This window comes from Thamnophis sirtalis, unplaced genomic scaffold, assembly GCF_051295495.1.
Source record: "Thamnophis sirtalis isolate CommonGarterSnake01/CBP01778 unplaced genomic scaffold, rThaSir2_p1.2 scaffold_9, whole genome shotgun sequence".
NCBI lineage: Eukaryota > Metazoa > Chordata > Lepidosauria > Squamata > Natricidae > Thamnophis > Thamnophis sirtalis.
In genome coordinates, this window is record NW_028261389.1 from 62,629,179 (window position 1) to 62,656,808 (window position 27,630).

Below are 27,630 nucleotides of genomic sequence, written 5' to 3' on the forward strand. Positions count from 1 at the left end.
GCGGTAGCTCCGCCCCAATCTTGCTGTTTCCTTCATGCCCCGCGGTAGGTCGGCTTTTCTTTGAATTTTAAGTATTGGAGGCGGAAGGTTGCGCTTCCCTCAGGGAGGGCGATATTTTATTATTATTAATATTGTTTACTTGGCAGAGGAGGGGAACTGGAACCTTCTCGCCTCGGCTGCTCCAGGCTCGTCAAGGGCGGACTCCCCAGTATCGGTTGCCCAGTTAGGAGCTCCGGCTGTTTTGCCTACCTAAGTTTTCAGTCAGCTCGGCCGGCCGGCGCCGTTGGTTAATCTCCCAGAAGTGGCGGGAGACCCAGACGACAACCCGTTCCTGGAGACTGGAACCGGGCCTGTGCTCGGCCAACGCCGGGTTTCCTTTCCCTCCGACGCCGCAGCATCCTCCGCGTTTTGTGCTTGTGCCCACTTTTCCAAATTGGCGGCTTCTAGGCTACCGAACTACAGTATCCATCCTCCACAGCCAGCATTGGGGCGTGCCGATGGCGGAGAAGGAGGCATTGCTGTACATGGCTTCTTGCCTAGGGAATCCTGCCCATCGCCAGGGTATAGTAGTCCTTTTATCTGCAGGGGAAGATAATCTGCGAGGTAGCCGTTGTATCTGTTGAAAACAATTATAAATAATTATAAAATAATGGCCTTCTGAACGTCAGGCGCATCCTTTCCATTTCTGACCATTCTTAACCGCATTTATAGTATATTGTATAGCCTTTATTGTCATTGTACATCATGTATACAAGGAAATTGGTTTTAGCCTCACAATCCATGACAAAAAATACAAACGACATAAATACTATAAAGAATAATCCCTATGCAAGTAATTGGGAAAAAAAGAAAGAAAAAGAAAAACTAGTCATACGTTTTACACGTGTGCATGGAGTGATTGTGGTTGTGTTTAAGAGTCCTACAGCCTAAGGATAGAAACTATTTTTAAACCTATTTGTTCGGCTGGCTATGCTTCAATGTCTTCTGCCTGATGGTAGAAGTGCGGAGAGACACTGACCTGGGTGTGAATCATCTCTGAGTATCTTCCTTACTTTGCTAAAGCAGCGAGATCTGGCGATGTCACCCAGTGGTGTTAGAGGGCAACCAATGGTTTCTTGTGCTGAATTGATCATTCTCTGTAGTACCTTCCTGTCCACATAAACCAGTATACTATACTGTAATGCAGTATGTGAGGACACGTTCTATCGTGGACCAATAGAAAGAGGTTATCAGCCGTTGTTCCACCTGATTTTTTCGTAGGACTCTAAGGAAAGGAAGTCTCTGTTGGGCCTTGCCAATCACCAGGGACATGTTGTTTTTATAGTTTCTCTTTTCATTATTTGGAGGCCTTTTTTTTAGCATTTGTTTCTCATTCTTGGTTGTATCATCATCCCATACAAATCTCTGAAATGCTCCTCATAATTCCCTCCGTTGCAGTTTCATTCTAAATCATTTTGTCATTTTTACTTTTAATTACCTTGAGACTGCTGGAGGCTCCGTGTTTTCCATCCATTTAGAAAACATCTTTAATTGTCATCAAAAATGCTTCTGCAGCTTTTATTCTGACATTCCTTTGACTACCTTCTTTGCAGTGTTCAGTGGGCAACTATCACCATGGGTTTCTTCTTTCATAGATGCCATTAGTTCATGCCTTCAGAAAGATCTATCTGTCATGCATTTTAGCCTTATGATTCATAATAATCTATTGATGGCTCCTTTATTGGGGCCATGCTTCCAGGAATACTATGGCTCTTCTGTTTGCATGGTCAATTATTTCTTTGCTTTTCCAATTGAATGTGTAGCCTGGGTACTGTTGAGTATTTTCCATCTTGGTTCTTCATCGCAGTTATGTATATTTCATTTTTTGCTATAGTTGGCACCCCATCTGCCCTAGGTGGTGTGGAGCTGTAAGCCCGACAGTTGATTCTATATAAAGTGTGCGTGTGTATGTGTGTGTGTTTTCTTGGTAGGTTATGCATTTAGTTTACGTTGGATTCTTTAATATCATATTCACCCCTTTTTCTCTTGCATTGTTTTTATAGTTAATGTTTTGCCAAGAAATATAAAGTAAATAAGTGGCAGCTTGAAAGAAATTTCAGAAAATAACGTCATAGCTTAATTAAAATAAGCAGAGACTAGTCCAGGCTTCCCCAGGAGTCAAAAGCTAACACCAAAGTGTGCACATGTAATTCCCACACACATACAAAATGTGGCTAGGATCTTCTGCAAAAAGAGTAGCAAGTTTTGATTAAAAATGTGTGTATTAATTAGACTAAAAGATTTAAAATAGATTATTGCGACAAAAACCTTAGTAGTTTCCTGAGCTGCTATGACAGTGTTATGTTTGCAACATTCTTGCTACTTGCTATCTAGTAGTGAGATATTGCCAAAGTCTTGGCTGTTAATTTTATAATGCAGAGAAAATCAATAGAGACAGCATTAATTATGTTAATAATTTTTCTTTCTTTCATTTTTTTAGGAACACAAACCAATGCTTGTTTGACTATTAGTGCTGGATTCATTCTGAGTTGATTGTGGATATCCACAACTGATGGGACCATGGAGAGTATTACAAAACTATTTGGTGACTTGTGTGAGGCTCACTTAGTATCTGTGTCAACAAAGGTCCATTTAAACAAAAGAAAGAACAGCAAAAAAATTTCAAGAAAAAGTCTCAAAAAGGTTGCATATAATACTTTGTTTGCTAATCTTTTTCTGGATGAAACCTGCAAAGTTTCTCAATCAAATTTTTCTAGACTTCCTGTGAAAAACAAAATATTAATGCTGTCTTTCAATTTGAGAATTGCTGGACTGAGCTTAGAAGCAGACAGGCTGGAGCAACTTGTAGAGGAATTAGAAAAGTCTACTTGCTTACCATTTACTGAAATTACTTCTATTTTGGATTTTCTGGTACAGCTTGCAGGAACTGGGCCTCCTCATTGTTCACCCCTCAAAAAGGATTATTTTGTTAATAACAAAAATGTAGGAAGAAATACCAAATATCAAGGTTATGATTATTATGATGTTAGCATATTTGAAGCAGACGTGCAGGCTTTTATTGCAAATGAAGAACTTCAATGTAATGATACAATTCAAAAGACCTTGCAAATTATGGAGGCAGCACCTGGTACAGGTCTTCCTATGGTGGAACTGTTTTCACAGAATTGTTCAATGGGGGACAGATATGAAAGAGAAACTCGGGTCTCGCTCTTTGGTGCTCTCATTCACAGTCGTACATATGATATGGACATCAAGTTGGATTTGCCACCAGTGCCTGACAATGCAGATCTGTCTGGACTTGCAATCAAGGTATAAGATTGTTTTCCTTTGTCTATGCCAATATTCGTCTTAATGAACTCATGGATATTTATACTTCCTCCATAGAAAACAGATGATATTGGCTACTGTCTCAATTCACTCTGCCTCTGCAATTCTACAATTATTAGCTCATTGGAAGGATAAACAAAGACAAAAATGTAGATTTTCACTTTCACGCATCCCTCTGATCTAATGCTGTATGTTTCCATCTTAAAGTATAATGTGATTCATATAAATATACTCAAGAAGATCAGCATGCCTTAGCCCTGTCTCAACATTACAAAATGTTTCTTGACTAGTAATATGCTTCTGACACATCAACCAATATTTCACAACAACTTAGGCTTCTAAAATGTTTTATTGCTTTCATTTATTGATATTATTTATTCCTGTTTGAATGTTATAGTGTAACAATATTGTCTCATATGAAATATTTTTATAGAAAGTTGGATACAAACTAAAACTAGATATTAATTTTAATTTAAACAATTTGTTATAAGCTCTACTTTCAAAACAATCCCAAAGCACAGTTTTTAAAAGTAATTGTAGAGGAACAGTAAATAAGTATGTTTATATTTGCAGGTTCCCCAAAGTATTGATCCTTCTGAAGATGAAGGATTCCAGTCAGCATCCAATCTCACTCCAGACTCTCAATCAGAACCCAGTGTGACACCAGATCTTGATCTCTGGGAGGCAGCACTTACTTATGGACCTAGTAAACGACGGTGCTGGGAAAGAATTGGATTGTAAGTATTTTGCTTTATATTTTTTAAAAGTGCTTGTTGTAATGAGCTATTTTGAGGCAGGAGGGCGCTGTGATTAGTACAACAATGTTCCAAGTCTTTTTATTAGATTTCATACTACTGTTCAATTTCCAGAGTTAACTTACTAATATACAACTATAATCTATTTGTTTGCAATGAATGAAAAACTGGAGAATGGCAGTCTTCGGATCCAAAATATCACATTCATATCTACATTGCTCAGTTACGTTTTTGGTAGAGGCAAAACACAGGAAATGTGTGGAGTTGTAAACCTAATAGTGTGGAGGCTATAGTAGTAGCTGGTGGTCTGCAAGAAAATTTTGGTGATCTGCAGAAAAATTATTTACATTTTTTATATTGCACTAAATACTATTTATCTTTTAAAAAAATCATATTAGTGGTCCTTGGGATTTAAAATTATGTGGTCCCTGAGGTCCAAAAGATTGGTGACCCCTGCTTTGGATGATAATAATTGTTAATGAAAAGGAATGCATAGTAACAGGATTCAGAATATAATGTATGTTATCTGGCATTTTTCAAAAGTTTTTTTTTTTAAAAAAACACCTCTAGAAAATTGTTAAACTAATCACCAATTTTTTGATTATCATAATTACTAGTGTATTTCTGAAGAAAATTGTCCAATGTTTTTTAAATATACTGAATATTTAAATCTAAATACTTTAAAAGTTATTTTATATAAATGAGTTTACTTTCAACCTCCCAAAAAAGCAGACATACTGACATACAAATAAAATAAGAGTAGTTTGCCAAAGAAATTAAAATTAGTTTATTTGTTCTTTTTTGTTAGACTATATTTAATGCAACAGGTATTAAATACTATTTAATAAAAAGGTATTTACTCAAAAGGAATTGTGGGCCATAATGCTTAGACTCCAGTGAGTTGGAAACAGCTTGTAATCTACATCTCTTTATAACATGGTGGATGCTTATGCATAATTCATAGTTTAGACTGAAGGTCAAACAGAAAAGGAAAATCAGGTTATTCAGACTTCTAGTTTTAACATTTTTGTGGTTTTTCCTGACAGTCCACCTGGGAAAAAAGAGGAGCCATATCTTTCAGAAGCTGGAAGAGAAGCCTTTGACAAATTTTGCAGACTTCGAGAACAAGAACTGCAACTTTTCAGCAGTACTAAATTTCAGTTACCACAACGTGTATTAGTAAAAGAACCAGAAATCGTTAAAGATGTGTTAAATGTTCTTATTGGAGTTGTATCCACTTCTTTCTCATTTAATCAGGTATAACATTTCAATATAGTATATAATAGTTTTATTTTTAATACAGTAACCAGTAGATTTTAATTTCAAAAATTCATATGAAAATAGTATATTTAAATATTTCCCAATTGGATTTATGAGGACATACATTTGTTTAGTAAATATATTCTATGCTGTGCATTTTAGTAATTTCCTGTTACTGTTTTCCCAACTTTATAGGCAGTTCAGATATTTGTAGTGAAACAAGGCATTTATGTATCTGGAACTTCACCTGAAAGTATGAACTGTCTACTGTCAGAAGTGGCTGAATATGGAACTTATTACACACGACTGAGCCGTTTCTCTATTCAACCAATCCTGGACTCCTCATACAAAAAAGGGCTCGTATTTCAGGTAATGCACTTTATTTGGTTGAATATAGTTTTCTCTATATCTATTAGTAAAGTCTGGTATGTCCTCTGTTATGGAAGAAAAAAAAGCCTTTTGTTCTTTCTCTTAATGCTATTCAATTACATCCCAGTTGTACGAAACTCTTCTTCACAAAGTGCAGGGAGAATGAGGTGCTGAGAGCAAGCAGAACCTCATTCATACATAAACCTAACTGTTACATTTCACTTGGGATTCAACCTGGTTATAAGATTGAAGATGTGTTTGTCCCTCTTACAGATAACTTGCACCAGAACCTGGATTGTAGTAGTGCAGCCCTCTTAGTCCTATTTGATTTTTCATTAGTGTTCTAATGAAACCATCAATCATAACGTTTTTCTGGACACTTGTGATATTACAGACAGAAGGTACTATTTTGTAGGTCTTCTCCATTCTGAGCACGTGATTCCAGTCAGTAGTTTTGACCAATCAAGCTCTTTTTCTCTCCAAGGATGCATGCTACATGATTCTTTTCTCTCCCAATACTAGTAAGATACATCATTTGTTGATTCTGGGTGAAGTATAATTAATTTGCTGATGACATTCACTTATATAATTCTGAACCAAGTAGGAGATGATGTAAATTTATTTATAGAGTCTCTCGAGATCATAAGACAGTGGATGGGACAAAGCAAGCTGCTATTCCGTCCCAGAGGATAGTGCTTCCGTCTCTACAGAAACCATCAGATCTCTAACAAGATCTAAACTAACTTTTCTTGGGGACCTGTATTGCACTTTCCTGAAGAAAGTGTTCATTATTCAGGAGTTCTTCTGGATTCTTATCTTCCTGCTTGATAATCAAGCAGAGCACTTGGCTAGGAGAAGGCTTTGCCAAGCTTTGGTGTAACATTTAAGGCACTTTTTGGATAGGAGCTACTGACAACAGTGTCTCATGCCTTCATTAACTTATTAACCTCATTAACAATGTAGCACTGTCTCTGCATACAAAAACACATGCAGATTCATGTCTTAGTCCAATATATCTAATAACTGACACAAATATTCCTTTCATGGTATATTTACACATAAAGACACAAAATAGCCAAGGGAGCATCCACATGTCTTTATTTTATTCCCTGCTCAGCATTGTACCATTTGTTATGCATTCCATTTATTCTCACAATGCTTTCTATGGTATACTGTTCTTGATTTATTCAGCAACCAACATTTAGATTCATATTTGTGCCAAAATTCTATAATGTAACCTAAGACTAGTACCAGTCAATTTTGGCACATTTTGGTTGATATAAAATGTATCAGTACAAAAGCCCAGTTCCATTGCATACTGTTTCTGTTATTGTATACATTCAGGGGGCTCCAAGGCTAGAGTTTGCCTTAGAATTCAACATACTGTTGTCCACATCCCACAGAGTGGTAGGTATATGTAGTGTACATAATATATTGTTGACTATGTTAGTAGAACTCTTTTCTGATTGCCGACTGCTATATATTTGTAAGCGGATATAAATTAAAGCAAGTTTTGTTAGCTGTCATTATTTGGTTTTGACTCAACGTATTGTAGCCCTCATGGTTTATACTGTAAGAATTGGCAGCAATTCAATTGTGTCTCAATTATCAACTGTGATTAAGTAAGCCATAACTTAACATGATATACAAATCGATTTGTTCATGCAGAGAATGTGTGTCACTACTGAACAATGGTTTTATGTTTCAAAAGGTTGGTGTCTAAGCTGTAGTGTGTGAAAAGACCCTTATCCTCTGAAAAAGATTAATGTATCCTATCTCTATTTTCCAGTTTAGTAAACTATGAGATATGTTGTATTTAATATTTTTAATTTTAAAAAAAATTGCTTTCTTTTTGCTGTTGTTAGGCATTCACAAGTGGACTGAGGAAATACTTACAGTACTACCGAGCGTGTGTTTTGTCCACTCCCCCGACTTTAACTCTTCTAACAATCAGCTTTCTCTTCCGAAAACTAGGACGACAGCTAAGGTAACGTTGCAGGATTAATGTAATAGGACAGAAATGGAAGATTGAACACTTTTCAACAGTGTCCCAAAGATACTGGTGTGAAAGGTCCTGCCTTTATTTTAACACAGGGGTCCCGAACCCACCTGGCTGTGACCGACCACTGGGCTGGGAGCCATTTGGAACCAGGCTGGGGAAGCAGCATGCACACATCCCCACTTGCACAAGCAGCGGGCAAGCATGTGTGCGCATGCTCCATCCATGCAAGTGGCTGCTCATGCAAAACCATCCGTTCTCCCCTCTGCCTGCTGGTTCAGAGTTGGGGAACTCTGTTTTAATCGCTTACTGTAATTTAGTTGTAGCTGCTAAAATAGGTTCCTGAATTAAGCATATATTTTTTATGACTAAGAAGATGTTGTTATGACCCAGGTGGTCAAGGCAAGGCAGGCTTTAGAGAGTCCTTTATTGTCCTCAAGAAGTGTTCAACAAATGGCCCTCCAATGACCAGTAAGGCTCTTCCTCAAAGCAAAAGCAAAAAGCAGTTCTTGAAGCCAGGGGAGTATAATCCAAAACAAACAATTGTTCCTGGCAAATACTAACCCCCCACAGCTTCTCCATAAGTCATTCCTCTTAGGATGTTCTTTGTGAGGAGGGGTGGGGTGACCACCTTCCAAGTGGCCTTGCAACCCTTCTCTCGGCTTGCCTGAGCTTTGCTCTCTTTGCCCTTGGATTGAGTGGAGGAGGCAGCTGTTCCTCACCAGAAAAGATCTGCGGCCTATCAGCCCCGCTGCCTATCAGCAGCCAATCCTCCCCTGTGTCTGTGAAGGCAGGCAGCTCTCCATTTGGTCAGCCACCTCCCCCAATGCCTGAGGGGCCTGGGATGGCATCATCCTCAGCCCCTGGCATCTCCAAACATGCCAAGGGAGACATGCCATCCCTGTCGGATGGTCCCGGATGTTCCTCCTCCTCCGAACCGGGTTCCAATTGGATCATGATAGATGAACTTAAGGTTAGAAGAGCATTTCTAATAAAGCTCTATAAAAAGGCTGCTGCCTCAGTGTAAATTTATTTATGAAAGTAATGTCACATTGATTGGACACATCGATGTTGTTTTCATGGACCAAGTAGAAATGGTTGACTGGTGGCTTATTACGAGATCTCTCTGCGAAGTCTCAGTCTATCTTAGGACCACAGGACTCCTTGTGATCTCCCATCCAAGAACTAATGAAATCTGGATCTGCTTAGCTTTTCAGGCTCAAACCTAGGATAGGCAAGATAATCTGGCACACCTAGTTATTACTAATGGACTATTCAAAGAATTGAAATATATTTTATTATACAGTAATCCAGTATATTGCTGTAGTTAGATCAATGTAACATAATTAACATACCTAGATATTTGCTATGAATTTTTTAGTTGATTGTGATATTTTGAGATGTATGGTATATTAAAATATTTAATTATATAAATTAAGTTCAAATGTTAATTTAAATTGGATTTAATCCAAGACCTATAATAAAAGATATTTCTGTTATCATTTCCTGAAAGTTTAGTTGCACTTAACATACCATATATTGTTTGAGAATCCTGGGTTCTAGAAGGCAAGATCTCACATCATTGTTTTGCCTCAATAACTATATAAAAACTCAATTAAGTATGCAAGGCTCTAATCCTCTTCTGAGCCAAACATCAGTATAGCTCAGAGCTTATCTTGTCTGTCCATTATCTTGGACAGTTTTAATATTCTACAAGTGATTGTGCAGGTGTAACTGCTTTGTCTTTTTGTTAAGGTATTTGGCTGAACTCTGTGGCATAGGAACAACTGCTGTGGGAGCTGGTGGAGGCACCATTGCTTCTTTTCCAACTGTGAGTACATGCGCTTGTTTCTGTTTCTAAGTCACAGAAACAAAGTGTACATTTTTATGTACAGCTTTGTTGGAATAAATAGTTGCTCTCAACATGCTTAGAGGCTATGCATTTTAAATGATTTGATATGATATCTATACTATTCAACCTGTAACTTTTGTATTCATCAATGTTTGTAATAATATAACTGAGCAAAAAAATATTGTGTACTTCCCCACCTGTTGAGAGCCTGAATATGTAATTACTACAACAGGCTCACTTGAGGAAGGGAGCAGCTGTGAACAGTAACTTTAGCCTGTTGATTTTTTGGATAAAGCCAGGCAAATGAGTCTCAACTGAAAAAAAATGTGAGTTTTATGCTTTTTACACAAACTGGTTTGTATGTATTTCAGGGAGTTAAACTTCTTTCATATCTCTACCAAGAGACTCTTAATAACTGCAGCAGTGAGCATTATCCAGTTCTCCTGTCCCTACTGAAAACAAGCTGTGAACCGTACACGAGGTAGGAGCCATGCAGTGTCACAGTGATCTGGCAAAATGATGGAATGGATTTCTTAGAGAACCCAGATTTTCCCAGTTACTGTAACTGAATCGTTTTAATAATCCTATGTGATATCATCTTAATCTTACATAAAAACAGCCATTCTAGAATATCTTTTTTAAAAAGGTTGTCCAATGTTTTCTGCTTTAGGTTTATCCACGACTGGGTATATAGTGGTGTATTCAGAGATGTGTATGGTGAATTCATGATTCAGGTGAATGAAGATTATCTTGGCTTTAGAGGTAAGCTTTTTTTGAAATATTTTGTTGGAGGTATATCCCCCGTTTTGTTCAGGAACTCAGGGCAGCACAAATAAGGCTCCCTCCACATATTTTTCTCCAACGCAATAGTTATTTCTGTAAGATATGTTGGACTGAGAGAGAAATGGAACCTAAAGAGTGAAAAGTATTTGCAACACAAATGCCATTCAAAGGAAGTTGCCTAGGTTGTGAAGAACAAATGGATAATATTTGGGTTCTCACTGCATTTTATTGCTTTAAAACCATGCCAAAATGATATACAGGTAAAACTCGAAAAAGCAGAATATCATGCAAAAGTTCATTTATTTCAGTAATGCAACTTAAAAGGTGAAACTAATATATGAGATAGACTCATTACATGCCAAGCAGGTAGTTCAAGCCGTGATTTGTCATAATTGTCATTATGGCTTACAGCTCATGAAAATCCCAAATCCACAATCTCAGAAAATTAGAATATTGTGAAAAGGTGCAATATTCTAGGTTCAAAGTGTCCCGCTCTAATCAGCTAATTAAGCCATAACACCTGCAAAGGGTTCCTGAGCATTTTAAATGGTCTCTCGGTCTGGTTCAGTAGGAATCACAATCATGGGAAAGACTGCTGACCTGACAGTTGTCCAGGAAACCATCATTGATGCCCTCAAAAGGTAATTGCAAAAGAAGTTGGATGTTCCCAAAGTGCTGTATCAAAGCACATTAATAGAAAGTTATGTGGAAGGGAAAAGTGTGGAAGAAAAAGATGCACAAGCAGTAGGGATGACCGCAGCCTGGAGAGGATTGTCAGGAAAAGGCCATTCAAAAGTGTGGGTAGTTCCACAGGACTGAGGCTGGAGTCAGTACATCAAGAGCCACCACACACAGACGGATCCTGGACATGGGCTTCAAATGTCATATTCCTCTTATAAAGCTGCTCCTGAACAACAAACAACATCAGAAGCGTCTTACCTGGGCTAAAGAAATACAGATCTTGCTCAATGGTCCAAAGTTCTCTTTTCAGATGAGAGCAACTTTTGCATCTCATTTGGAAACCAAGGACCCAGAGTATGGAGGAAGAATGGAGAGGCAACACTGCAAGATGCTTGAAGTCCAGTGTGAAGTTTCCACAGTCTGTGTTGATTTGGGGAGCCATGGTGTATATCCACTGTGCTTCATTAGGTCCAGGGTCAACGCAGCTGTCTACCAAGAGATTTTGGAGCACTTCATGCTTCTTTCTGCAGACGAACTTTATGGGGATGCTGACTTCATTTTCCAGCAGGACGTGGCACCTGCCCACACTGCCAAAAGCACCCAAACCTGGTTCAATGACCATGGGATTACTGTGTTTGATTGGCCAGCAAACTCGCCTGACCTGACCTCTCTTGCCAAGAGAAAGATGAGAGACATGAGACCGAACAATGCAGAAGAGCTGAAGGCCTCTATTGAAGCATTCTGGTCTTCCATAACACCTCAGCAGTGCCACAGGCTGATAGCTTCCATGCCACATCGCATTGAGGCAGTAATTGCTGCAAAAAGGGCCCAAACCAAGTACTGAGTACATATGCATGCTTATACTTTTCAGAGATCCGATATTGTTCTATGTACAATCCTTGTTTTATTGCTTGCATGTAATATTCTAATTTTCTGAGATGGTGGATTTGGGGTTTTCATGAGCTGTACGCCATAATCATCACAATTATGACAAATCACGGCTTGAACTATTTTGTTTTGCATGTAATGAGTCTATCTCATATATTAGTTTCACCTTTTAAGTTGCATTACTGAAATAAATGAACTTTTGCACGATATTCACCTGTATTTCAGAACTCTTTTGATATATTGTACTTCTTTATACTTAGACAAACATTACTGGACCCATGGATATGTTTTGATTTCTAAAGAAGTAGAAGATTGTGTTCCTGTGTTCTTGAAACATATTGCTAATGATGTCTATATTTGTGGAAAAACTATAAACTTACTGAAACTGTGTTGTCCCAGGGTAAGTATTAGAAGTTAATTTATTATTTTGTTTAGTATATTTGAAACATTAACTCTAGGGCTATTTATATAATTTTAGTATAATCGCAGTCGCAATCCTTGTTAGGTGCCAACTATCATCTTGATAATTCAGATTGCATTCCCATAAAGCAGATTTCTCCCATTCACCCCAATTTCTTTCCTTCTTTATTTATACCACTTTCCTTTGCGTGATTAATCATGTTTAACATAGGTGAAGGTTCTGGCTGTTGTTGTTTTTTTGCAATATTATTTATTCCCATGTTTATAAGAAGGAGGTTATAATTGGCATTGGATTTGATAAGTCTTCTAAGTTGTTCTCTCTTTTCCTTCATCTTTGCTGCTGATGGCTTAGGTACTTTAGACTGTTACAATAAGGAATTGCCAGCTTGCATGGCTCTCCTTACAAGGTCCAGTTGAATCCTCCAAGTTAGGCAATTTTAAGACGTTGGGACTTCAACTCCCAGAATTCCTCAGGAATTCTGCTCTGTGTTTTAGAGATTTCATGCCCTGCCTCCTTTTGTGCCATGATTTCCATGAAATCCTAGAGTTAATTTTATTTGCAAGTTCCTAAAAACTATTTTTTATAATGAGTGGTCAGAATATCTTCTATATAGCTTGCTTTAAATTATTTCTTTACCTCCATAGTAGAAATGCTTAAAAGTCTACGGTTACAGGAGGAATAAAGCTCATCAGGTTCAGAAAGTATAGGATTACAATGTAGGTGGCTAGTTAAAAGCAAAAGGTGTATAATTTAAAAACAGTTGGTTTTAATCTTTCTATTTTTGCAGCACTACATATGCTGGTCTGATATTCCTGTTCCTCGGATTTCTGTAACTTTCTCCCTTGATGAGTTAAAAGAGATTGAGAAAGATTGTGCAGTCTATGTAGCTCGAATGGAAAGAATTGCTCGCTATAGTACCATCAGCAAAGAAGAAAAGGTGAATATATTTAACAGAATAATTTCAGAATGGAAATGATTTCATTCCATTGTCCAGGATCTAGACAAAATATAGGCAAGATTTTGGTTTCTGTGTGATAAATTTTGAATTTCAAATTTTCTAATTTATTTAATGTATGTCTCCTTTTATGATATAACATTTGGAAATTACAGTAAATCACGTGGATTTTCTCCTAGGTTTTGCGCATGGAAATTGAGAAACAGGAGTTAATTGCTCATGCTCGAAAAACAGCTAGCAAAGCTCTCAAAGCCATTACTGGTAATTTATACTTGTATTTGCAATCTGGTTGAGTTTCTTTATGTTTTTTCCTGATAAAAATGCATTTTAACTTTATTTTTAGATCAACAGATATCAGATAAAATGGCACTGGATGTAAAAAAACGTGAACAATTTCAGAAGTTGAAAGAACAATTTGTAAAAGATCAAGAGGTATGTTTTTATTCATCTAAAACGTACATTTTCACTAGCCTCCCCCCCCCCTCCGTTTAAGGTGTTGGAAAATTATTCTGAAAATCTTTCTGAATATCTTGATAGCGTCAACGTACTCTGAAACAAGAAGAAATTGATGATGATTTTAGTTATGCTCGGGAACTCCGAGAGAGGGAGAAGAGACTGAAAGCTTTAGAAGAAGATTTAGAGAAAAGGGCAAGGTAAGCAAATCATAGAGTCAACGTCCAAGTCAGCATGCCGTTCAAAGTGGCCATAACGCACTGTTTCGGAGTTGCCACACATGCGTAGGGGAGGGGAATGCATAGGGCCACAGATGGGTGGTGGGTGGTGGGACTCACGCTGGGAGAGGAGCCAGGAAGCCAGCTGCGGTCAGTTCAGAAGCCATCCAGGCCTGAAGAGTGCTTCCTGGAGCCATCTAGAGAGCAACCGGACTCGAAGTGTGTTTGTTGGAGCCAGGGCAAAAAAGTACTTGCTGGAGCTGGCCAGGAAGCAACCAGGAACCAGGGGGGAGGAGCATGCCGAGTCCATATAGCCAGCTGGCTAGTAGAAGCCAGTAATGCTAGCTAGAAACCCTTTTATTGTTCACCACGTGTCAAGTTGAGACTCCATAAAGGGATGCGTTCTGCTCACAGTGTGGCCTCTTCTTTTGCTGGCTTGGTTTGGAAGCATCACACATAGTATTTCATGTTCAGATTTTTCAGTGATCAAGAGCAGATTTAGTTTAGCATTTATTTTTTATGCTAATACTAAAAGTCTCTTAAATCATGAATGCATAGTTTAAAAAGAGACGGTCTGGTGCTCATTAAGTGGAAAAGAAGCAGTTGCTTTCATGAGTTGGTCAAGAGAAGCTGCATTCTTGTTCCAATCTGTTCTGAAACACTTTGTCCAAATCACATCTGGAGCATTGCATGCTCCTACCGTGTTTCACCGAAAATACAACAGGGTCTTATTTTCTTTTTACTTACAAAATATGTTCTTGGACTTATTATAGGGGAGGGCTTATTGTTTTGGGGTTGTCGGGTGGCTGCTCCCTTGCGAACTGGCTCCTGAAAAGCCGGGCACAGCCTCAGGGCCAAAGCAGCCATGAGGTGACCAAGCTCACGAGCAACTGCCTGGCAAACCCCCTCTCCAGCCAGGCAGAGCGCCATTCACTGACCTAGGGGGTATCCCTAAGGCGCCAAGCCATGTGGCACTCTGCCCGGTCCCCAGCTCTCGCGGCTTGGCACATTAGGGATACCCACTAGGTCAGTGCATGGAGCTCTGCCCGGCTGGAGAAGTGGATTGTCCAGGGGGGGTATTTTCAGGGTGGGCTTATATTTTTGCCCATGCAAAAAATGTGACACGGCTTTAGTTTCAGGACAGGTTGTATTTTCGGGGAAACACGATAGTATGCCATATTTTTGTCTGTTGAGTTATCAAACATAGTGATGAATTCAGCCAATCTAATGGATTATGCACCACTAATCGCAGTAAACAATTAAAAGAATACTATACTTCCCACAAGCTGACACAAAAGTACCAACTGAAGTTTACTTATAGTAGAGAGCTGTGATAGAGTGACATTAATATTGCCCTTTGACTGTGTAGGAAAGAGTATTGTGCCTTCTGAAGACACAGCAACACATGGCATTTATGTTTTTTATTCTGTTAATTCGCTTATAAAGTTTTGGGGGTAATTATTTTGTAGGCTTTGAATGCTATAACTACATTACAGGTAACTTCATTAAATTGAATTCCATGAATATCTATCTTGCTCACTGATTTTGACGGTTTAGGCAGAATCTACTTTGGAAGTAATGCAATTTGTATTAATTAATTTTGTTAGTTTTGCTCTGCTTTAATAGAATCTTTGCTCTAAGATACCATTGGTGTTTTTTTCTTTCCATTTAGACAAGAGTTAATTGACCATTATACTAAGCTGTCTGAAGATGCAGCTCGTAGAGAAAAAAAAGCTTTATGGAGAATCCAGAGGCATAAACTGGAAACAGCCCGTCTCAATTTCCTGTTAAAAGATCAAAAACATATTGAGGTACTGATACTTTTCTTTCTTTTTTAAAAAACCCCATTGAACCTACTTACTACAAACATTTAATATTTCTATTTTATGTTTAGGATATGCTTGAAAAGCTTCCTGGTGGAAAGTACAGGAAAAAAGTAAATATAATTCCAGAAGACCAAAGTCAACAGGTTATGCTGGCTGCAGGCCAAGGGAAAGATGCTGAGCTTCAGGTTTGTAATTTTTACACACATGGCTTGGGGCCAGAGTTTAAAATCTAGTAAAATGCCTAGTAAAAAGAGACATTTTATCATAGACTGGTACTTGACAAAAGTCATTTTTACAACTACAAAAAGTATCATTTAGCTCTGCATTATTTAAAAAAAAACATAACTTTTCCTGTTCAAAAGTAGAAAAATGGGATCAGTATTTTCAATATTTCAATATTACAAAAGTTAAGATTAGTTTGGTACAGAAAACATAATGCTTTCAGAGTGTACTTTATTATACCGGTACATATTGCAATGTACCCATTTCAATGCTTTGTTCCACCGCTAATGAGTAATACTGTGTTTAAAAATAAATATAGGGAATTATCTTACTTCAGAGCATTTCTCCTTTTAGCCATGTTTATTCTATTCAGATTTGAAGTAGCTGTCCTGATTGTTGTTTTAAGTTGCAGTCCCATGCACTGGGACTTTCTTCATACATGTAGCCTACCATTAAATTGGTTATTGGTTTAAAGATGAATATGCCCTTTGATTAGTGCTTATATGTTTGTGGTAACCCAGATGATTTCCATGGTATATGAAACACTGTTGAGCCCTTTCAGAAATATAGTGAAGGCAATAAGATGAGGTGGTAAATAAAATTGTATATAAGTAATTCCAGAAACTTCAAGTGAAAGAAAATAATTGAATATAAGTCAGCTGTGCAATTGAATTACATATATATATTGTAATTATTTTCAATTTTTGCACTTAAGGTAACTTCTTTAGAATCTGATCAACAAAAGATTATGGAAATGGGAAAAGATACAAAATCTGAACTGACAAATTACATTTCAAATGATCAGTCATTGGAATTAACACAGCCCCTAAATGTGCAGCCTACGGACTGCTCCGAATTGGAAGAAGCAGAAGTTGCTTCTCAAACTGCCTGCAGTGATCAGATGGCAACACTTTCAAAGGGTGTGTCTGAACTTGGTCTGAATTTTGAAGATTTTTTGCCAAAACCCCAGGAAGAAATATTCCAAACAACCCAACAAACAAACCTGTTGGAGGAAGCTTTGGAAAGTATCAATTCAGATCTGTCTTTAAGTGATCAAAGAAAGAAAAGTAATTCTCTGCCAAAAGAGGCTGCCGAAGGAGAAACAGTCTTCCATGCTTCTCTGGATAATGAATATGACTTTAACACTGTTCTCAGGCCTTCGGTTTCGGAAAGCCACATTCAGGTGGGTGAAAATGTTTTTAATGTTGAAAGCAGGAGACCTCGGTGGAACATTCATGGCCACATATCTGATGCGAGTATTAAAATAGGAGGCTACATTGCTAATACTGAACTTTCCCAACCACATTTAAATCCACATGGGCATTCTTCAGATGCACACATCAAGGTTGGAGAATATGCTTCTGAAGAACGGACTTACCGACCTCGCTGGAACATCCATGGGCATGTTTCCATAGCTCATATTCCTGTTGGAGGATATGCCTCTGAGGTAGAGCGCTCGAGACCCAGGTGGAATATTCATGGTCATGCTTCAGATGCTAATATAAAGATCGGTGAATATGTGCCAAAGGTAGAAGCCATGAGAACTCGATGGAACACTCAGGGGAAAATTTTAGATACCAACATCTGTACTGGGGAAAATGTTTCCGAAAGTCTGTCTTCTCGACCTCGGTGGAATGTCCATGGCCATGCCTCTGAGTCCCACTTTAAAGTTGGAGAGCTGGTTTCGGATTCTGAGAGTTCAAAGCCTCGATGGAGCGCCTTTGGACATGCATCCCAGTCCAGTATTCAGCTGGGGGAAATGACTCCTTCAACTGACAGTGATCCAATACCTCATCTTAAAGCAGGTTTTGGTCCTGCATCAAGTTGTACAATACAGACATTTCTATACAATGGGAAACTCTCTGATGGGAAAGGAGAAGAACAAGAAACAAGACCACCTGACAATGGGTTGGCTAACTTGGATAAAACGCAAGAAGAAAGCTCCGGGGAAGAAGCACAGGGTGAGTGACATACCAATACCAATATGCAATGATATAGCTACTAAAGAAATCTGTTAAATTCAGAGAGGTCAAATAGCTGAATGGAAATCATCTGAGTTTTCTAAGCACAGCCCTCATCCCAGTAGTTGCTCTTTAATATGGTGGGCTACAATCCCCAATACTTTTTCTAATTGAAGGGAGCAGTCAGGAGCTCATGTTTGGGGAAGCTATGTAGCAAAATTAAAGATTTGTGAGGTACATTAAAATAATTAAAACTGGACTAAATTAATACTTGAACAAATCTTAAGAATGTCCCCCCTTATATAAAAATAAATGGAAAATGAATGGCATTTAGTAGCTGAAAGCTGTTTATGCAACTAAAAACAAGAGGCTACAGGTTATAAAACAACTTTAAAATGTTAAAATATTAAAATCCAATATTATTAAGAACTACACTAAAACTGAACTAAGAGATATGATTCCAAAAATATATTATCCTGATGTTTCTTCTCTGTGGTTATTGGGGGAGGTAAATAATATATACAGTATGGCTAAAACATAAAATATTTATATGAAGTATAAATACTTAATACAAAGAGGACATTCAATTTATATATATGAACCTTATGTATTTCTTCTGTTCCCCCACATAATATTTCTTTTTTCATATAGTGGTCATCCGAGATATTGAAGATCTTCAGACTTTCCTGGTGAGAAGAATAAGTTTATGAATACCATCTTTTTGTACTGTTTCAAAATGCAAAGGATCGTTTACTTTCCAATAACCATTTCGGCAGAGGCTTTCAAGGCTAAGCCAGCAAGGAAAAAAATATAGAATAGTAGTATTCTGATATTGCTGCTTTGGCTATTGCTTCTTAGCATGCTTTGCTTCACTCAGCTGATTTTGCTTAGGAATGCCAGAATCAATGTGTAGCTATGGAGTCTGCTGTCTCCATAAGGAGCAGTTGACCAACAGAAAGAAAGAGAGGCGAGGATATTAATTATCTTCCACTGTCTCTTAGCATTAAAATAGGATTTTCTTTTCTTTTTTTTTTCTTTTCTAACTAACTAGCTAGGGAATTAGCAATTTTAAGGAATGATTCAGAGACCATGTGATGATATTAATGCTAATATATTTAATTGAAATTAATTGTTGGTTTATATGGGAACAAACTAACTTTTTTGCACTATGGAAACTGGAGAAATTTCTGTTGTTGTTCCATTATATTTTTATGTCAATTTGAATATTTTAGAATTTAGAAAAATGAATGAGACTACATAAATATACCAATTGAAGAAATATTATAATACCAACATTTCTTTTTCATCAGGTAGAAGAACCTGAAAAATCAACCTCATTGTGTGTTGTGACTCAGCAAACGTCTGTCTCTGAGGTCATCATGTCTGAAAACCAGGAAGGAGGAAGCACCAGTGTTGCTATATGGAAGAAAGAAGATGATTACCTGCAAGCCTTATCTAATCAATATTGCCTGGAAAAATATCAGGATCAATATGAATTTATGTGTGAGTAGTCTCAATGCGAGATGCATTAAGACAGTGAAACTGCTTGATATGATACAACTTTTCAAAGAAGATAATTCTGAGTGTTGCTAACCTATAACTCAGTAGCTCAAGAGTGAGGAGTTTATGATCTTTAGATAATGGATATCCAAACATTTTGGCTTGTCTGATCTGCATTGAGTGAAGAGTGAATTTGTCTTGGGCCACATATAAAATATATAATATAGTATCGCTAAAAAAATCACATAATGGTGTTAAACGTTTACAATCTTGTGGGGCCGCATAACTAGCTGTTGAGGACTGCATGCTGCCCGTGGGTTGGTCACATTTGCTGTAGATGTTCTACATCAATGACCACTAACTTTGTTAAGCCTAGGGAGGGTGAATTTTTTAAATCTTTTTTAAAATTCTAATTTGATTTAATTCTAAAGGCTGTGAGAAAAGAGAGGCTCAGTAATAAGTCAAGGTTTAATATGCTTCTTTTTTCATTGAATGGTCACTATAGTAGGTAAAACTTTGGTGCATGATCTGTAAGTATTTTAGGGCCTACAAAAATGTACAACTCTCTTAATCTCTGATTAAGATTGTGCAGAGCTGAATGTTATGAGAAATGTACCTATTATGGATGTTTTCCTGGAAGTTAATTATCCACTCTGGAAGCTCCATGTAATGCTCCAAACATAGTCCACCCCAAATTTCATCTGGAACATTTTAAATTGCTTCTAGTTTAGGTTTAACTTCTGGGGATGATCCAGAAGAGAAATTTTCAATCCTTGAAAATTTGATTTGGAGAATCCCTGCCCAACTGTTGTTATGTTTCTGTGTACCTTTTTTTCTTCCCATGATTAATAATCTAATTTACTGTAAATTTTCTACTCTTTGGCATTTGTGATTCCATTCAGTTTTCAATTTTTTGAACAACATTTTATAAATACTTCCATTACTTTATGGTTGTTATCTATATACTAAGATGGTAAGTGCAAACTACAGATTGTTGCATATTGATTGTTCGATTTATTGTATTTTACCTTTCGATAATCTTTAAAAATAATAATGTTTTGCCTTACAAATTTTTGTTTTATCTGTAATGCAGCCGAGCTTCCAGTTTCCCATCTCTTACATCACATGATCCCCAGATCCTACACTTTCCCTGTGGATCCCTCAGTACAATCAGCAACAGATGAAACAGCTGTACAACTAAGTGAGCTCTTATCACTTCCTGTGCTGATGAAACGGTCAATCACTACCCCCTTAGTTTCTCAGTAAGTAGTGTTGCAACTATTAAGTCAATATGTAAGAGTACTTTGTTGTTCTGTTCACATTGTTTTGTTAAGGACAAACAAATTATCATCTCCCCCTCCTTTTATTGAGTCAATTGTATAGACAATTTAGTGATTATTCTAGAAACAATGTATATCATATCATATATCATACATCATATTTTTCGGAATATAAGATGCACCTTTTTCCCTCAAAAAAAGAGGCTGAAAATCTGGGTGCGTCTTATATACTGAATACAGCATTTCTTGCCTCCCAAAACACTGCCCCCTTCACCAAAATGGCCATGCATAGCCTTTAGGAGGCTTTCAGAGTGCTCCTGGGTGCTGGGGGGGGGGCAGAAATGAGCACAAAATGGGCCATTTTGCTCATTTTGGGGGGCACCCCCAGGAGCACTCTACAAGCTTCATAAAGGCTATGCATGCCCTTTTTAAATAAAAAAATGGGCCAATTTTTGCAAAAAAATGGGCTGTTTTTTGCTCATTTGGGGGGGCAACCCCCCCCCCCCCAGGAGCACTCTAAAAACTTCCTAAAGGCTATTCATGCCCTTTTTTTTTTTTTTTTTGGAAAAAAAAACCAGGCCCGTTTCCGTGAAAAACGGGCTGTTTTGGGGAGGTCTGCAGAGTGCAAACCCTTTTTTTTTTTTTTTAATTTGCCTCTTCAAAATCTTCGTGCGTCTTATACTCTGGTGCAACTTATACTCTGAAAAATACGGTGATAACTTGTATTAGATCTATAAATGTCATAGCATATTTTCTCTTCAGTCTTTTCTTCATCAGGCCAAAGGAATTACATACAAATATGATGAAGAGTTAGGCTGAAAAACAAGGCGTCTTTGAAAGGAACTTTTTATTTTCAACACACATGGTACATCCTTACTTGAAAAGCAACCAAACGATGTTGAACTAATAAGATCTTTTGTAGAAACTAACCATTAATTCTGTATAGAGGATTAAAAGGGTCATTATCTTTAATATATTTCACAGCTTGATTTATGATTTAGTTCATTTTATCTTAGTCTAGCTGGTTTTGTTTCTTCCCTTTTATAATTAGCAGAGAATTTTAATTCTACATTTTAAAATTTGGATCACCTATTTTTTTTCCTAGTGTTTCCCTTGTGAACAAAGCCATTGTGGATTATTATTTTGTGGAATTGAATGTTGAGAAACATTTTGAAGCATTGAGGCATTTTTTGTTAATGGAAGATGGAGAATTTGCTCAATCACTCAGTGATTTGCTTTTTGAAAAGGTATTGAATTATATCTATTTGCCAAGATTAATCTGATGATAGTTCAGAAAATTGCCATTTCATTATTGTGTTTCCAATGTGGTAAAGAGCAAACAGCCAGTCTAGGAACTGTGCATTATAGGAAACTCTGGCACAAGGAGATTTTCTGGTAATAAACAGCATGCTTAACTTCTGCTTACATCCTGCTCAGTGAATTCTCAGCCTCTAATATGCTATTTTCTCATTCAAGCTGGGATCAGGACAGACACCTGGTGAACTTCTGAATCCATTAGTCCTCAATTCCATCTTGAATAAGGCACTTCAGTACAGTCTTCATGGTGACAGTCACTTGGCTTCTAACCTCTCTTTCGCATTGAAATACCTCCCAGACATGTTCAAACCCAATGCGCCTGATGCCCTAGCCTGCTTGGACCTACGATACAAGGTGAGATGCCCATGGAACTTTTCGACTTGTATTCTAAAGCAGTGGCAACCTGTTCCACCGGGCCACACCATGCCAGAAACCGGACCACAGAAACAAGTGAATCCCTATCTTTGGATGCAGGCAGCATAGAAAACCATGTCCTCACCAGTGTGTGGAAACACTTCTCTCCACGGAACCAGCCCCTGGTGCCCAAAAGGTTGGGGGGCCGCTGTTCTAAAGCCATGGTTGATTTATTAGAATAATTGATTCTGAATATTTTCTGATACTATTTATAAATGCATATGTGTGTTATTTTTAAGTTTCTATCTCAAAAGGTTGCAAAATATAGATTCGTGTGCAGTGACAATTATTTTCTTTTTCTTTTAGGTGGACTGGCCCTTAAATATTGTAATTACTGAAAACTGTATGAATAAATATAACAAGATATTCTCCTTCCTGCTACAGCTGAAACATATGGTATGGACTCTTAAAGATGTCTGGTTCCACTTAAAGCGAACTGGTAAGACTGATTTGCGTACTTCTGCCAAATATTTCTTTTTTTGCATTGAAGTATTTTTGCATGCATTCTATTAATGTAATATTTTATTCAACACTATTACATTTTAGCAGTGATTCATTAACCTTAAATTATATGTATTCTTTTTTCTTTTAGATTTGGGTTTAAAATACTGGTTTTCATTTTTAAATAAATATATAAATGACCCTGTGATTGAATGATTACATTTGTAATATTTGTTTTTCAGCATTAGTAAAACATGCATCAAACTCAGTCCAGTTTCGACAATTGCAGCTTTATAAGCATGAAATGCAGCATTTTGTTAAAGTTATTCAAGGTTATATTGCCAATCAGATTTTACATGTCACTTGGTGCGAATTTGGGAATAAATTGTCTTCTGTGGGGAATTTGGAAGAAATTTACAGAACACATGCAGAATATCTCAACAAAGCAATCTTTCGGTAAGGAAGCTGTATAACTTGTCTGCTTATGTTGATCAATAGTGTTCATATAAGTCAAAGGTTGGATGAACATGGATTTCCATTATACTTACTGGCTTGGTTTGGGTTTACTTCTACTATAAAGTAGCAGAACAGATGCATTGTGCATTGATGGACCACAGAAAGTATTTGCTTGCATTGCATTGCAGGAATGAAGAGAATATTTTACAGTACTTCAAGTAGCAGAAATAATTCCTTTAAGATTGTTTAAAAGTCAGTCTGTGTATGTTCTCGAGAGCAATCTGGACTGTGGCCACCCTAGTACAGAACCACTTGTGGCTTCTCTTGGAAGTTTTATACATTTGTACTTTGTTTGAACCCTAGGGCCTGTTAGATAATTGATTGATTACAATAATTTAAGATAATAGGTCTCCCAAAATGGCTTATAGTAAATGACAAATAAAATCAAATAAATATAGTTAGGATCCTTTGCACAAGTGGTTTCTTTCCCCAATCCTCTTTGTAATTGCTTCCTTACAGTAATTATGACTCTTTGCAGAGCAGGGAAGAGTCAAGATTCATGTAACCCTTTAAGGCAGTCCAGGGTCACAACAGAATTCACACAGGTTTGACTGCAACTATAGTTTATTAAGAAAGGTTATAGCAGAACCTTTCTGGAAATCACCCAGGCCTTCTCTGGTTCACAAAAGCAAAGTTATTTTCCAGATATTGAAGATATTTACAAAATGTAAATCAGGGGTGTCAAACTCACATCGTCACATTGTTGTCATGAGATGTATCGTGATTTTTCCCTTCGCTAAAATGGGGGTGGGCGTGGCCAGTGCATGACGCATCCGGGCCACAGGCTGCAGGTTTGACACCCCTGATGTAAATCAATTACACTCCTACTATTTTTTATTTGTTAAAAACTTGGAGATTTTCATGAACAAAAGGTTAGTATCTAATGGGGTTAGTATACTATTTTACATGATTCAATGATAAATACTCTGTGAATCAATCAATTTTAATTCTGAATATGGTAAATGATAAATATATACAAAAGCTGCTTTTGGGCGCTCTAATTTTTAAAAGTGGGAAAGAGTTCTGAGAACAAGATGTTTAAGAAGCAAGGAGCCAGTTTGACTTTCTTTTTAATATTTTCTTTGTTTCCAGACTTAATGCATGTTTTTATAACTGTTGATGCATCTATTAAATCTATTACAAAGTTAGAGGGCATTGCATTGCTGCCTGTCAGTTGATTTTACATTGATATATGTTTAAAATATATCTTTGCTTTTTTTCTTGACAGGGGATTATTGACAGAAAAGGCAGCCCCTGTGATGAATATAATTCACAGCATCTTTAGCCTCATTTTAAAGTTTCGTAGCCAGTTAATCTCTCAGTCATGGAATTTTGATAGCAGCAAACATGTGGCTGTTCACCCTAACTTTGGATTAATGCAGCAGTCCTATAACACATTCAAATATTACTCTCATTTTCTGTTCAATGGTAAGACTTGCCATGTATTTTTTTTCTAATGTTAATCTGAAAATCAAAATGAAACTCAAACATGGCATATTTGACTAATCTTTTTAAAGATTACATTTAAAATGAAGACTGATTAATTTATCAGTTTCTTTAGAGCAAACTTTCAAGGGAAATAACAACATAGTCTCTATTTTAAGGTGCAGAAGAAAAATCACTTTCACTTCATTTCATATTAAATTGAAGCATCACTTAGTATCAAGATGGTGAAACCTCTGTGAAGTCAGGTGCAGCCTCAGCTGTGCTTCTGCAGTCTGCAATATCCTATCCACCTTTTCCTGCTAGATAACCCCTCAGGTTGCAACAGTTTGCATAAATAAGGCAGATGACAACAACACACTCTCTCTTTCCACAGTCCTCTTTGTAATTGTTTGGTTCCTTACGATAAATATGCAGCTGGTTCACCCTGCCCTCATCCCTAAATTAAGGGTCATATTTTCCATAGCATGCGTTTTTTCCTTCAGGCCTACTTTCACCCCCTAATCTTGAGCTGAACTTCATTCCCCTTTTTATTCAGAATTTAAGTCCCACTGTTTACAGCTGTTATAAGGAAAGCCAGCTGATTATTGCTATACTTACCAATGTACTTGACAACATCCCTCTTTATGCAGGATATCTAAAACACTCTTAGCAGGGCAGGATGCTGGACAAGATTCTCTGCAGTTAAATGAAACTGCTGGGAGAAATAATGAAAGTTTAAGATTTGATATGCATCATCCAATTGATGCTCATTATTGCAAGGATTCATTCCAGGGCCACTTTGCTTTTTCCAATAAGAACATTTGAGTAATATTTCTCTTGCCATAATCAGTTTCTGTGAAGATGCAGATTCAATTGATCAATTGACTTTTCTAAATTTTCCCTCTTTTCCTGCAGTAGTAACAAAGCTTATCAACAGAGGATACCAGCCTCACCTGGAAGATTTCTTACTACGAATTAACTTCAACAACTATTACAAGGATAACTAAGCCTTTACAATAGACTAACTGCTCTGTGCATTATAAGAAGCCCAGGCCATTTGAAAGCCGCTGACCTCAGAAGCTTTGAAGAGTTTCCACTGAAAATAGTGACAGAGTAGAATGGTTCCATTGATACAGATGCAAGATGCTCCATTTTCCTCATAGCATGGCACCAGTTCATACTGTCTTCTCACGGAAGCATGTTTCCCATGTTGGTGTGATATATCAAAGTGTGCATAAATGTAAATTTGTTAATGTGTAAATTCTTCCTTTAGCATTGTAAAAGCTTCTCATGTAAATGTGTAATAAAAAGCAAAGCATAAATTTATTATTTTGTAATCAATATGCAGATGTTCAGAGTAAAAAAGAAAAAAGAAAACTTCCTGATAATTACTTTGTGGATAATTATTCTTTGTGGATAGATTTAATATGTACACAATCCAGAATATGTTTGTTTAATTATGCTGGAATGGCCTATGATTATAGATGCTGTGAAAATTTTTTTATAGTTCTAATTAATCATTTTCAAATATAGCTCCCACACTCCTCACATTTCCCTCAGTGTTCTTATTGTATCCTTTATTACTTTTTAATTAGCATCAAGACACACCAGAAGACATCCAGGGTCACTGGGATTTGGGCAAGCATATACATTTTACTATTTATTGCTTTGCAATGGGAAGGAGGGAGGAAATGTGAGGGAGAGATGAGATGGCAGAGGTGCTGAATGCAAAAGTGTGTTTTATTGCTTTAGTCCTTGACAAGTTACTAGCATATTACCAAAGCTTTTAAGTTTACCTTATTCCATTACACTTTGTAGGCACAAGTATGTAGCTTATGTGTTGCATTCAGATTCTTTGCAAGCTTGCTTTTTGCTTATAATGCAATTCTGTATGCGTTAATGGGCACCAAGAAGGTAGAAATACTTGTTTAAGTAGTGTAAAGGTTCTTTGCTTTCCAAAGACAAATTCCGTCCTTTTCCAAAAATTGTTGCACTAGTTGGGATGTGTTATTTCACGGTAATTGCTCCTTTTCTAGTTGCTTTCAAGATCCAGGCAGGACTCTCACTAGGATATGCTGCTCACCATAGTTTGTGGCCATGGCAGTTGACCTAAAGTCCTTTTATCTACTTATAATAGCTACCAATCTCCAGACACAGCCGCTGGTTCCCTAGTTTGCCTATCACCTTTCCTCCTATATTGTGTCCTATACCTCCATCTTAGCATTTGCTTTGTAAGCCAAGGACCTGGGTGAGGTGAGGCTGCTACTGGATTGCACATCCTTGAAAAACCTAGCGGTGCAACTAATCACAGTTGCATCACCATCTTGGATGCTTATGAGTAAATATGAATGTAAAAGGGAACTGGAGCTGGGATGGATTTCTGTCTAAATGCAGCTGTTTTTTCAAAGAGTGGACGGCAATCCCACCATTAGTCCTTCGCAAGCATATCTTTAAGTCAAAGATAGTTCCTAGGACAACACTAAAAACAAAAATCTGGGATCAACTTACTACAGCACCTTCCAAAAACAAGAAATTAGTTGTACATAACAATTTCAAAAATTCATTTTCTTATCCAAAAAAATAGACATTTGCTATAAACATCATCAGAGTCATTTATTTTCAATTAATATAGCTCATGGTGACAGCTTGCAGATTTTATGCATGATAATAAAAATCATAACACTCATTTAAAATATTTAAATCATTGTAACAACATTCACATGGTGTATTTTTATTGCCTTGCCAAAGAAACCCAGAGCCAATAAAA

The 27,630-nt window shown here is 37.2% G+C and overlaps 1 protein-coding gene across 3 annotated transcripts; it reads left to right on the forward strand.

The window, feature by feature from the left end:
* Positions 1–27,429, forward strand: TUBGCP6 (tubulin gamma complex component 6). 3 transcript variants are annotated; one of them, XM_087722154.1, is made up of 26 exons: positions 1–44; positions 2,480–3,309; positions 3,901–4,064; positions 5,129–5,339; positions 5,538–5,711; positions 7,577–7,698; positions 9,466–9,541; positions 9,934–10,043; positions 10,233–10,324; positions 12,175–12,314; positions 13,123–13,272; positions 13,470–13,551; positions 13,634–13,722; positions 13,828–13,943; positions 15,634–15,772; positions 15,856–15,972; positions 16,725–17,970; positions 18,622–18,659; positions 19,281–19,473; positions 20,564–20,732; positions 21,856–21,997; positions 22,227–22,421; positions 22,788–22,920; positions 23,165–23,378; positions 24,667–24,866; positions 25,779–27,429. In XM_087722154.1, the coding sequence occupies exons 2-26, from the start codon at positions 2,560–2,562 to the stop codon at positions 25,868–25,870; spliced, it is 5,154 nt and encodes a 1,717-aa protein (XP_087578280.1). In that variant the 5' UTR covers positions 1–44; positions 2,480–2,559; the 3' UTR covers positions 25,871–27,429. The 3 variants fall into 3 exon arrangements, with proteins under 3 accessions (XP_087578280.1, XP_087578279.1, XP_087578278.1); XM_087722153.1 differs by lacking the exon at positions 1–44 and adding an exon at positions 142–603; XM_087722152.1 differs by lacking the exon at positions 1–44 and adding an exon at positions 142–561.
* The last annotated feature ends 201 nt before the right edge of the window (positions 27,430–27,630 follow it).